General features: G+C 36.8%; 1 protein-coding gene across 1 annotated transcript in view; it reads left to right on the top strand.

Moving 5' to 3' along the window:
• The first annotated feature begins 886 nt into the window (after window positions 1-886).
• Window positions 887-12759, top strand: part of KCNK2 (potassium two pore domain channel subfamily K member 2) — a 107725-nt gene continuing 95852 nt past the window's right edge. The window contains exons 1-2 of the mRNA XM_018085389.2: window positions 887-914; window positions 1598-1790. Of these exons, the coding sequence (XP_017940878.1) occupies window positions 1757-1790 (34 nt within the window). The 5' untranslated portion in view covers window positions 887-914; window positions 1598-1756. The remainder of the gene's footprint in view (window positions 915-1597; window positions 1791-12759) is intronic.

Below are 12759 nucleotides of genomic sequence, written 5' to 3'. Positions count from 1 at the left end.
CTTCAGGGTTTTAAGGAAAATATTAACTATTTTTAGAGCTTCTTGTGGAAAGTTGTGAGTTAGATATGTGAAACTATTGAAGTGTTATCACAGGGACTCATATATGGCACTCCTCTCTATTAAGGGATTCTGTGAAAATCTTAAGAAATGACATCATACGACTGGCCATGAGCACTATGGTTTAGTGCTTCTGTTTCCTGAGTCTGAGCCTGGATTACCAACCTGTGAAATTCATGAGAAGAGTTCCTTTTTTGGTTGTATAAGAGTCGGAATGAGTTCTATGTAACACAGCCTTCGGAAACAGGGAGGTTTTCAGATTTCTGTTTTTGTGTGGTTTTTTTGTGGTTTTTGTTTGTTTGTTTGTTTGTTTTGTTTTGTTTTGTTTTGTTGGCTAGAGGAGTTAATCTGTTGGCCATAAAAGAATTCAGAGAATGAATAGTGTATTGGAAATGAAGCATGCACAATTGTTTGGCTACAAATTTAAGTCCCAGAGGTCAAGCTAGACTTTCTTTTGCTGATGAAGATATTCCTTTGTTTGCGGATGCATATATTTAAAAATGGATCATAGAATTTAAGAGAGAGATAGTTGCATTCATTCTCTTAATCCCTCACTATATCTTCAAATATTTATAATGATATGTCAGAAATTTAAGAATAAGGTCATATGACTGCCATATCACCACATTACTTAAAATAGTATTCTTTGTCTACTTGGTTAGGTGACTGCTGTGATAATTGTGTTTTACAAATATTATGACTAACAGACCAGATTTTCTGTGTAAGATTCCTATGTGATATAATTTTCTAGAATATGGAATAGCTACAACATATGATTTTCTTTTAAGGAATTCAATGAAAATATCATGCCTCAAATTAATGACATCTGAACTTAGCAAATCTGTGTGCAACTGAAGGTAGGGAACTAAATAAATTAGGATCCTTTTTCAAAATGCGTATCTGAGATATTCATAATCCTGCAGCCCATGGGAAGGAGGGATGGAGACGACAAATTTCTAAAAAATGTTACAGAAAATAAAATCAAACTCTAAAGATTATGTTATTCCCTCCTTAAGATCAATAATCCCTCATCAATTTCCTAATCAATAACTATTGATACAGTTGAGAAAAGATGCCTAATAGCCTCTTTTGTGACTGCTCCTTAGGAAACTCATAAATAAGAAAAGAAATTGTAGCAATGTAAATCTTCCTTCTTTAAACAATGGAACAAATTGTATACTTTGAGGCACAACTGACCCTAAAACATCCTGGGGGTCTTTCATTGGCAATTAGACTCCATGCTGCACATGCATGTTTCATGTGAATGATGCTTAAGAAAGGAAGGATTAATGGTAACACTAATTTTCATGTATTAATTCAGAGTAAAGAAGCTATGTTCTCTTTAAACCTTCTGGAACATTTCAGAGACAATTATTCAATCTTTTAAGAGAATCAGGTAATTTTGGTTCAGGTTTCTAAGCACCTCCTTACGCATTCAATCACCTGCCCTTTGTAAAGTAATGTGAAAATTTACAACATGATAAAAATGCCGTGTATCATAATTAGCATCTTACTAGTTTACTTTTATTTGTGCATTTAGTATTTTGGACAGGAAATACGGAGAGAGAACATATGTGTACTTCGGAAGAGAATATGTTATGACGAAATGACTTGTTCAGAAGACTCCGTAAAGACAGCAATAAAGGAAATGCTTTATGTTAGACAAAAGCATGGTGACTTCTGAATCTTACATCACCAAATGAGGAACCCACAAGCAAGACATAATTTTTACTGTAAGTACCACTACTAAAGACAAACACTTTATTTAGTTAAGCTTTACAGGTTTTAATCAGTTTCCATTACTTGCAATGGTGGACTAGAATGGAGAATTAGATTAATTGATGAAGAATTAAATTAGAGAAAATGCCTCAATGACATACATATCCCTTTTAAATAAGGGTGTCTTAGTTAATGGCCTTTTTTTGAAATGTTGGTTTTGTAGTAAGGTCTTTTTAGGCACAACACTTGCGTATTTATTGAAGATTTGCAATATCTGAACGATATAATTTACAAAAATTAGGTCAGTTATCCAATATGTTATTACTGAGAATGCTTATTTGGAAAGCCAGAGATACCCTTAACTTTTCTCCAAGCACAAGTATCACTTCTATACTGTGAATATTTATTTACATATAACAATGTGATGATTCATTTGGAGCTCGGAAATTAAGAAACTATTAAATAGAATGATTTTTCCAAAAACTGCCACCTAAAACAATGCTTTCGCTTAAACACATTAGTGTAAATAGTCCCTAATGCAGTCAGATATTGGAAGTCTTTGTGCTTTTATTTGGAAATTATCAGCAGGCATGTAAGTTTTGACCAGAAAGTTCTCTCAGGCCCTGATGAAATCTCAGTTAAAACCTTAGAAAGAAAAAATTGATGCTTCAGTGCTTAGCTCACGTTAAAGAGGAAAATCTCTTTGCAGAACTCTATCAGACAAGGGACATGATTTGCCCTGTAGGTTTCTGAATTAGAGATGAGTCTTTTAAGCTACTAGGAAAAGGAGCTGGGTTCAGAATATTTCCCTCGCTTTTGTGTTGGTCTTTTTTTTTTTTACTTTTTTTTTCCCACCCAGAAATAATTTGGAAAATATCTGCTTTGTTCCAATGTGATGAGCTTTTTGTTTGTAAGGAGGAATTTTCTCCTCCTGCTTGGTTGTCTGTAGTCCTCACAGAGCATAAGGATAAACATAATCATGAGTAATAGTGTTGGATTGGCCATAAACAATTTACTACCTTCGTAATGGAACCTTTAGTGCCATGTAACAGAACTTTATTCTCTGATGCAGTTCTGTTGTTTGCAGAGTTCTGTTTCTCCTTTGAATCACTGTCTACTGTTCAACATTTCTGAAAGTGAATTAGAATTTGTCTTTGTGTTAGGTACTTTATCATGCTGAAATGATATATTCCAAAATATGCTGTTTATTGAAGGATCACTTTTCCTTGAATTAATTGAATCCTTTGTCTTATACTACTTTCACTGCTTTAAGATGTGTACCATGAATGTCGATGTTCAATCTGGAATTACTGACTAGAAAGCCCCAGCCTACTGGTGATATCTCCTTGTTTTACTTTCATTCCTGCTCTGCTCTCTAAGACTTATCAGTGATTACATGCTTTTCTCTAGAATTAATTTAACATGGCTTTCTGAAGCAATGTCAGACACTTTGGATAACTTGCCAACCATTAGCATTACAGCTGAAGAATGAGTAGTTTTGTATCTTGAGGAAGCTGATGAACTCAATTACCTATTTTTAAATACTAAAAACAAACACCACCATCACTGCCACCAAATTACTTTTTATCAGTTTTAATCCCATGATTCTAAAGAGTATGGAAAAGAGCTGAGGTAAGTTATACTGAGGTACCAAGATTGCTGTAGTACCCAAGTGCAGCTGTTCCATAGCCTGCAGCACCACTACAAAATCACGACAAATGAAGAATACATTTGCAAAGTTTGAAGGAGACCTCAGGCAGGCGGAATGTAATTATCTAGCTAGAATTTAAGTAAGGCCCCAGGACCACCTAGGATGGAAGGTGCTGCTCACTGTTAGTAGGGTGCCAGGCAGGAATTGTATTTAGATTATTTACTACATAGAGTAACCTACAGTGCAATCATAATTTAGAATGATAGAATACTAAAGAGAAAAACTCCACCTGTGTCAGTAGTTTTCAACCTAGTAATGAAGCATAATGGAATATAGCCATCATGCTATATTATGCAACTTGCATTTTATAAAATGTGTGAATATAAATTCAGTTATTTGCTGTCTATCAGGGGAAATTGCACCAATCTAATATTTAAAAATGAGTAGTATTTTTTGAAAGTAAAAGGAAGGAAGTAGTAACTCTACTACTCCATGAAATGGAATCGTCATATAGGACCTTGGATTAGTAGAACATAAGCCTATCTGTGGCACTAAATCTGAAGGATAAATTAGGGTACATCTCAAAATAGAGTTGCTGCACCATATATTGGAGGAATGTGGGGGTAAATATTAGCCACAAGCTAATATTTAATTACCACAAAACCCTTCTCATGTGAAAACCAAAACATAATGCTAACAAACCAACAAGATATAATGGGATTTGCTTTGAAGAGTGTGTGTAATGAACATTTAATATGTACATCTTCAGGGTTATTGATGCTATTTCAGTATTTGCATGACAGGTGTTGCCAGAAAAGCCAAAATCTACAATGAGAAAAGTGAACTAAAAATAGAAATAAAGAATAATCGTAAACAGCCTAATAGCACAAACAATAGTACAAATCCTCTTTCTCCAAGGATGCTGGAGAAGCTGAGGTGAAAGTCTTTTAAGAGAATGGAAAGAGAAAATATTTCTAGTATTTCTGAATGCCTTAGAAATAGGTATGATGTTTGAAAGTGGAGAAGAAAGAGCAGGTGGCTGTACCAGAACCAGGAGTCATTGTTTGACTAATTGTTCACCTTCCAAATATTTTTGGAACATCCTTGGTGAGAATTCTGCTGTGTTCAAGATCTTGAATTTGAGCACATACCAAGTGTAGGAACAAGGGAAAGATGAAAACTGGCTGGGAGAAAACAATGCATCAGGGTTTGAAAATGATAGAGCAAAAAAAAAAGATAAAAATTAATTCCAAATCCATGTCAAGTATGAAGTAAAAAATACTGACAAAGCATTTGAGAACTTGAGAGGCATCATGATGAGATTGCATAGACTTTTCATACTTTTGTTTTTATGTTATTGACATAGATAAAATAGATGGTAGTTTAATTTTCTTGTATGCATAACCACTTCCCATCTAAATTAATCTATAATTAAAAGAGAGGATTTACTTCCTACAACAACTTTTGGAAGAGAAGGGAACCACTCTATGCTGGCAGGCAAATTCATATAACATTCAACATAGTATAATGCTGAAATCTTCAGTATGATGTGGTAAGCCACAAAATAACATGAAGACAAATACCTTTTGGCATCCTTCCACTTTTTTATTTACTACACCCTTCTTTATTTTTGACTGTTGGAGAGGAAAAAAATACATGATTTAAAGTAGTCATGACCACTTTGTAGCAGTTTCATGTTTTGAGACAACACTTGCTATATGAAACATTATGGTAAATGTATAACTGTCCATCTATGATTTTGGAGTTACTCGAAGAGAGCTCATCTTTCTAAAGGGAGGTGGGAGTGGGCTGGGAGAAAGATATTTTTATTCATGCAGTATTTCCTGTAAAGATAAAATGCGGGTTCACAATGAGATGTAATATACCATAGTCCAGGATTCCACAGCATAACTTTGGTAGTTTTTTTTTCTACCTCCTCTTTCACATCCCCAGGAGTATAGGCCAGGATCTAAGAATTCCTTTCCTTTCCTAACTGTTCTGCCTGCACACTTTGACTAATAGAACCCACAAAATTTGGGCAGGATCCGGTTCCTGTCAATGCAAACAATCCAAAACATTTGGGTAAAATTGTCCAGTGTGGTTTTTTGGAATAACCACTGAGTAAAAATTGCACATGACTTTTGAGTTTTGGTCTCCTGAAGGATTGGTCTCCTGAAGGATTGTTGCAATACCACTCTCCTAAATCAAAATCACTAGTAACAGATGCAGAACATCTGCTTACCTTCAGTGTTCAGCTTCAGGTCTAGTGCTTTGGAAGGGGATGGAGTTCAGCTGTTTTGGTCACCGTTTATTCTTTACTAGCACTTAGTAGAGGAAGTAGATGCTCTGTTGTCTCTAAATGACTGTAACTGTGATAGATGAAATGCTGACCTGCAGATGTATAAGGATACAGTGTCAAAGTAAGGGTTCTAGTGGTGGGAGCAATGTATTACAACCCATTTGTAGGGGAGTGATGTTCATCGTAAATTCTCATCAGGCTGAACAAAGACACTGGACCACATGTCAGGGAACTCTAGTGCTTTATTGTACAGTCATCACAACTTCAGCAACCAGTTGAATCTAAACCCACTGTTTAGATTCAAAATGTGTTGGCTGACAAGACCTTAAATTCTACAACAGACTTTGACAAGCAGAGATGGCTAACAAGTCCTTAGATTTTGTACAATACACTTCAGTAAGTCCTCAAGTCCCATAACAAACTTCTCAAGGATTCTGGCTCACAAGGCACAACACAATTCCACAAACTCCCTACTTCCACATCAAACTTCAGTACAGAGTACAGAGTACAATACAATAGCTGTATTCTACCCTGGGAATACAGGAAGAGGGAAATAAAGACAGAAAAGGGAGAGAGAGAGAACAAAGAGTATCACCAGTCCTTAGATCCTGTGTTGGTCCTGCTGCATGGACGGTCCAGAGCTGGGGTTGCAAGACAGAGAAAGTGAAAGTGAAAGAGAGGAAAAAGAGAGCAAGAGGGCCCAATTAACTTCCTTTTAGAATTAACCTGGTGCACCCCTCTTGTGTCAAGCAGATTTTTCACATTTTTTTCACGTATGCACAGCCAGCCCTTTGAGCCCTCCTCCAGGTAGTGAGTCAAAGGGAGGGAGACTGAGTATAAGACTGATAAACAGACTCAGAACAGCACTGCACCACCTCTGAGGGACTCTCTCCTCTGGTCACGCTTTTCCTGTCATAACAGTCAGAAAGTTTGAGCCAAAACGTGCTTATTTCTGGTTCTTTGCACAAGGTGAGTGGCCAAGAGCCAGCAGTGACAAGGCTGTGACACTTAGTACTCAGTATGTATGGTCTGGGGAAGAAGAGAGAATAACTGAGTATTAATGCAGGCAAACTAATCCATGTTGTCAGAAAGAGGGTGCCTGGTGATATAGCGTTCTGCAGAGAGCTTTTTAACTCTTGCCTCTATCAAACTACACCAAACTGACCTCTGTACAGCTCTGCAGCTTTCCATCCCTGTATACTTTCAAAGAATTAAAGTACTTTCTGTGCTTGGAGCAAAGCAATCCCACCTCAGCAAAATAAAAGAAAATTGTGGCAGAATGAGCTCTGGGTCTTTACTTTAATCCTTTTGCTGAAATGCCAATAATTTACAGAGCAATATTAACAGGAAGGTTTTTTCCTTTATTAAACTTTAGTGAAATCAACCCTCCAAAAGGAAAATTATCTTTTAATTCTTGAAATAAATCAATTGTATTGCAGGGACACTGCAATCTAATATTTTTATTTTATTTTTTAAGAAAGACTCATGTTCTGTGTTATGAAACAGTGAAAAAGGTTTTAATAATTGCTGTCTAAAATATTCTTTAACATATATTCTGCCAGAATCTGAACTCTCAGAACTATAAGGACAGGCTGTTCTTAGGCATAAAAGCAAAATTCCTTTGCCAGTCCATAATGTTTTAATCAGAAATCCATTTTAATGACTATATTTACTTCAGAAAAAATGAAAAATTATAAACAAGACTCAGAATGCATGAACCTACATGAAACAGCAAAACTATTAAATAGCCAACTAATGAACTTGAAGTATCAAATTTTGCACACTTCTAGTTTAAAAAAAATAAATTGAAAGGGTCAGTATGTTTTTAAAAAGAAAAAGAACGTAACTTCTTTGCTCCATAATGTCTAGAATGCTTTACCTAATGTCTAAGTTAAAAGGAAGACATTTTTACCCCTATCTAGCATGCATAATAAATACCAACCTCAATGGAGTGCCTCTTTTTTCCTTAAATTGAAGCTAAAACTGCAGAGCTTCATTATTTTCCTGGAAGAATAGTCCTTTTGTACCAGACAACTTGGCATGTGGCCAGGGGCTGCAAAGTAGCACTTTTAGACAACTTTCTAGTTTTAAGTGTGGAGTCACATCTTTGATTCTGGCTTATGAGATGGATTTGCAAACAAGTAACAATGACAAAAGTCTACCTTGAAGTTTGCTTCCAGCAGGCAAGAAATTGTGTTCTAGAAACTCGTTTTCTATGTAGAGTTCTGTTCAAGTGTCAGGCCACAGGGCTGGTGACATTCTAGTGCCAGAAAGAATGAACAGCAGGGATGTGTCCCTGTAAAGCTGGTTCATATGCTCTGCCTATTTTGAGTAAAAATGAGGATATTTTAAAGACACTGTTTTCATGTCAAATAAATGATTTAATACATTTACAGATCCGTAAACATCACTTTTCATCTGAATGAGAAAACTTCTTGGAAGTATGTTAAAAATTGAGTGTCATAAAGAATCAAAGGTTGTTTTCATTGCTACAGGATATTTGTCTTTGAATCAATAGCCAAAAGAATTGTCAGCCCTGGGAATTAAATATATGTTAGTAAAATGATAGTCATCAAAACTACAGGTTTGATTTTTGGGTCAAATTAAAGGCTATTAGTGTCATCTGGAGTGTCCATATTCAGGGGATTTTCTGTGAGATCAGTAGATCCCATATCACTTGTTTAAACATTAACCTGACCTCTGTTAGATGAAGAATGCCTGTTGCTGGTTCCATGTAACAAACCCCCCCACTACTTCTTTTTAATTTCCAGTCTGCACATAAAAACAATTTTAAAGCCCCAAATATACCCTAACATCTCTTTGCATCTTGATTAAGTTTTTGTCTTAGTCTTGGACTCCTCACAAGTTAAAACAGTCGGTTATTTAAGAGCTCAATGTCAAAAATAGGAAACTATTTTATTTACTATGGGATCAGAATTTAGACTATAATATGATGTTTCTAATGATGATATATGGTGAGAAGAGAAACCCAGAAATGAATTAACATTTTTTCTGCAAAATGTATTAGTAGTTTTGGTGGTTGTTGTACTGGAGCAATGTATTAGACACAGACAGATCAGATGGAAAGCAACTTAAGGGAGCTCAAAACCTCACTTTTTCCTGTTACCTGAGAAGTATATAAGTCTCCATATATAAAATCAGTGGGATTCTATACCAACATAGCGGATAGTTCAGAATTGATTGACAAATAGAAGATACTCTGCCAGTCCTATGTTCAAAGCCAAAATAGGTTGCTTATTTCTGTATTTAACATGGAGCAAGCCTTGCACCAAAGCTGAAAAAAATATTTTCATTTCATACGTTTGTAATAAAAATATTATATATAGATTATTTAAGAGAAAAATTACTTTGGCTTATTCTCTCCCTCGCAGATTTGCAGTAATATATGCTGTATCATATTATAAGTGTCTATTAATACCAGAAAAAAAAGTTTCTTAACAACCATTTGAGTAATGGAGTGTTACTTGCTGAACTGTTCATTTGAAAACTCATTGAATAGCACAGTAATTGCAGAATCTCCAGTTTTATTATCTTTTTTGTCACTGAGAAATGCTTGCTGTTCTGTTGTTCTGTTTTCATTTCCATCATGTTCCAAACCAGAAATTTATCACTGTCTAAAAAATATGTTGGTAGGTAATAGAGAAAGGCAGGTGAAAGGTCAAATCTCTTGCAAACTGGTGAAACACATAATTTAAATTTACATAGAAACCACATTATGTAACCAGAGATAAACAATGTGTGGGTTGTAGCGTAATTTATAAAATAAAGAATGTTGTCATTAAGGCTGCCTGGGACTGTAGCAGTCAAGAATAAGACAAAATTTGCATTGACTTGCCTTTAGATGTGTGCTGGGTTTGGTTGAGATAAGGGCATTTGTTTGGATTTTCTCTGCTGTATGTAATACCTCTTCCACTTTTTTCCATTTTTGACAAAAACACGTGTACAAAACAAAAAATCTGCCCTGGGGGACACACCTACATAATGATTTTATCTTGCTAATAGTCCCCCAAATAGATCTTTCAATTTTCCCATCTACCATTTGCTTTGTATTTGCTCACAAAACAGCTCAGCGTATTGTGAGCACTTAACATACGTACAGGAAAGTGAGTAGGATGGTAAAGCAAGTGCTGGCACCATCCTCAGTTTTCTCAGACTTGTAACTTTAACTCTAAAAGGACTCTAAAGAGTCTGCTGCAGGATCCTTTTTCAAAGTCTTGTTCTGCCCCCATGCCTTGGTTGACAAGGATGGCTTCAGAGATGTTACTACCAGACTGGAAGTGGCAGGAGGGACGCAGAGACTGTAACAGAAGTTGTGATCTTTGTCTCACAGAAGACAGGAGCTCAGATCATATCCCCATCTATAAACACATGGCTTGAGGCTGCGCAGCCTCAGTAGCTCTGAAAGTTGAATCTTCACCCCCTTTTTGGAGCGCTTTCATTGTGTAAGTCAATGAGACCATGGCAGCTGGAAGAGGTCTGCCTTCAGCCCCAGTGTTCCTGTCACCCGGACAAGATAGAACCTTGAACACATGGTTACACATTTGAATGAGATTGTATCTGGCTATTACAATACCAGTGCTGCCCACACTGCTTCTGGCCAACTCTCCAGTAGAAAGGCAAGAAGATCAGCAGGGTCCATCCGTAGTGTGTGCGTTGCTGGCTGAGTCAAGTCAAATTTGCAGATGGAGGGAAGTGATTCTGCCCCTCTAGTCCAGTCTTGTGAGACTCCATTTGAAGTACTGCATCCAGCTCTGGGGCCCTCAACACAAGAAAGACATTGGCCTATTGGAGTGAGTCCAGAGGAGGCCACCAAGTTGATTAGGGGGATGGAGCACCTCTCCTGTGAGGAAAGGCTAAAAGAGTCGGGATTTTTCAGTCTGGAAAAGAGAAGGTTTTGGAATCACCTAATTGTGGCCTTCCAGTACCTGAAGGGAAACTACGAGGAAGATGGAGAGAGGCTTTTTACAAGGGCATGTAGTGACAGGACAAGGGGGAAGGGCTTCAAACTGAAAGAGTAGGTTTAGATTAGATATTAGGAAGAAATTCTTTACTGTGAGGATGGTGAGACACTGAAGTAGGTTGCCCAGAGAAATGGTAGATGCCTTATTCCTGGAAGTGTTTGAGGCCAGGCTGAATAGAACTCTGAGCAACCTGGTCTAGTGGAAGTGTCCCTGCCTGTGGCAGGACAGTTGGATCTTTAAGATCCCTTCTAACCCAGGCCATTCTATGATTCTATGAAATACTTAAATGATATGTACTCCTAACTCATCTAGGAAAGGGTTTCTAAACTTTTCTTGAGACCTTTTGTGGAATGATGTGGTACTTCAGATAAGACAATGACTAAATGACTACTTTCAGATGTTATTGTAAATATTGCAAGGAATTTTGAAGACCGTTGGTCAAGAAGAGTATAAAAAACACAGTTGCATAAATAATCTGGTCTGGGATTGAAATGGAAAGATGTATATACAGCAATAACACGATGAAAAATGATAGGTATCATCATATTTTTGCTTTAATTTGGAAAACCCTTGAAAAGAATAAACTGTAGGAGAGTGAAAGTAAAGTCCTATTAATGTATGAGTCATTGCTGCTTGGGTTTGATGACCTCTGGAATGTAATTTCCTATAGACAGAACTGTTGCAAGAAAATGGCAGAGAAGGGCCTCGCTGAAGAGCTCTGCTGACGTAGCTTAGCCCCATTGTAGTCTGTATTTCAGATTAAGAGCTGTCGGCAAACAGTAAGACAAGACACTCAGGAGATGCTGCATGCTATCGTTTCCCTTGTTCTTTGTATGTGCTGCTTGGAGTTGAGTTGTTTTTGAGACTGTGACAATTGCTACTTAACCAGACAGCTATGGCTTTATGATGGTTCTGTGAGTTCCTGAGAAATGACCAGCTCTTAGCCACTGCAATAAACACTAAACTAAAGTGTATGATACAAAAGTAAAGTTAAATGCAAACCTCAATTGAAATCAATACTGAAACTCAGCAAAACCAGTGTTTCACTGTAGATATTTAATCAGACAGTTCATCTTTGTCGTTGCCTGGGCACTGCAAATGAACTGTGCTGCCATTTGCCTGTACTGCAATTGTTCTGGGAATCTCTTATTTAGCTACTAGAACTGCTGCTTGGTTTTCTTGCTATACAAATACAACCTAATATTAAAAAATCCAAAAGAAGCTGATCTATAACTTGTGCCTTTTTACCAAGAGTAATAGAAGAATAATTTAATGAACAAGGAATTGGTAGCAATGGTATAATTCTAATGTTCTTAAAAAAATACACAATATATATAAAAACTGCATCTCAAAAGCCTATCCTTCATGTAGATAAGAGTTAAAATCCTTGGAGACAAGAAACCATATGTTACTGATCTTGCAAAATGCACATTTCTTGTCATTTTTATGCTTCATTCCAGCCTGTAAGGAGGCTGGGATACTTATATTCAAGAACCTATTTCAGGTTTCTGGTTATCTGAGATAAGTATCCAGCAGAAGTGGACATCACCATGAAAAGCTCACCTGGACTGCTATTGTGTGGAAAAAAGGTGGCATGCAGATGAGGAATGAAGTTTTGTACAATTTTCTGTAAGTTACAGGTGCTGTTGTTTCCATAGAAGACTGCACCTGTGCAACATCTTCACAAGTGCAAAGCCATGGAGTAGGATGGCTTAAAAGATCAAATTTAAAAATGGTGGATATAAAATGTCTTTCAGCAGAGATATAATGACAGGAGAGAAAAATGCTTCTATATCCAGGAAACACGCTTATCAACAGGCTTTGCTAAAGTATTTGGAATTCCTAGTAAACCATAGAAACCCTACCAGAAATCCTGTTTTTAGCTGTGAGTTGAGAACAGCTTCTTCACAAAACCCTCAAGTATATTTAAAGGACTAGAAAGACAGGACTGTAAAGGGACAGTTGTAGCAGAACTGTGGATGCCTCCAGCTGTCTGACTTGAGAGTGTGCAGTCTTTGTGACAGATCCCTAGGTGAAAAATAATCAACTCT

Source organism: Manacus vitellinus, unplaced genomic scaffold (genome assembly GCF_001715985.3).
Source record: "Manacus vitellinus isolate BGI_N305 unplaced genomic scaffold, ASM171598v3 scaffold_8_pilon, whole genome shotgun sequence".
Lineage (NCBI taxonomy): Eukaryota > Metazoa > Chordata > Aves > Passeriformes > Pipridae > Manacus > Manacus vitellinus.
Note: the sequence above shows the minus strand (reverse complement) of the source record. Positions and strands in the feature narration are given on the sequence as shown.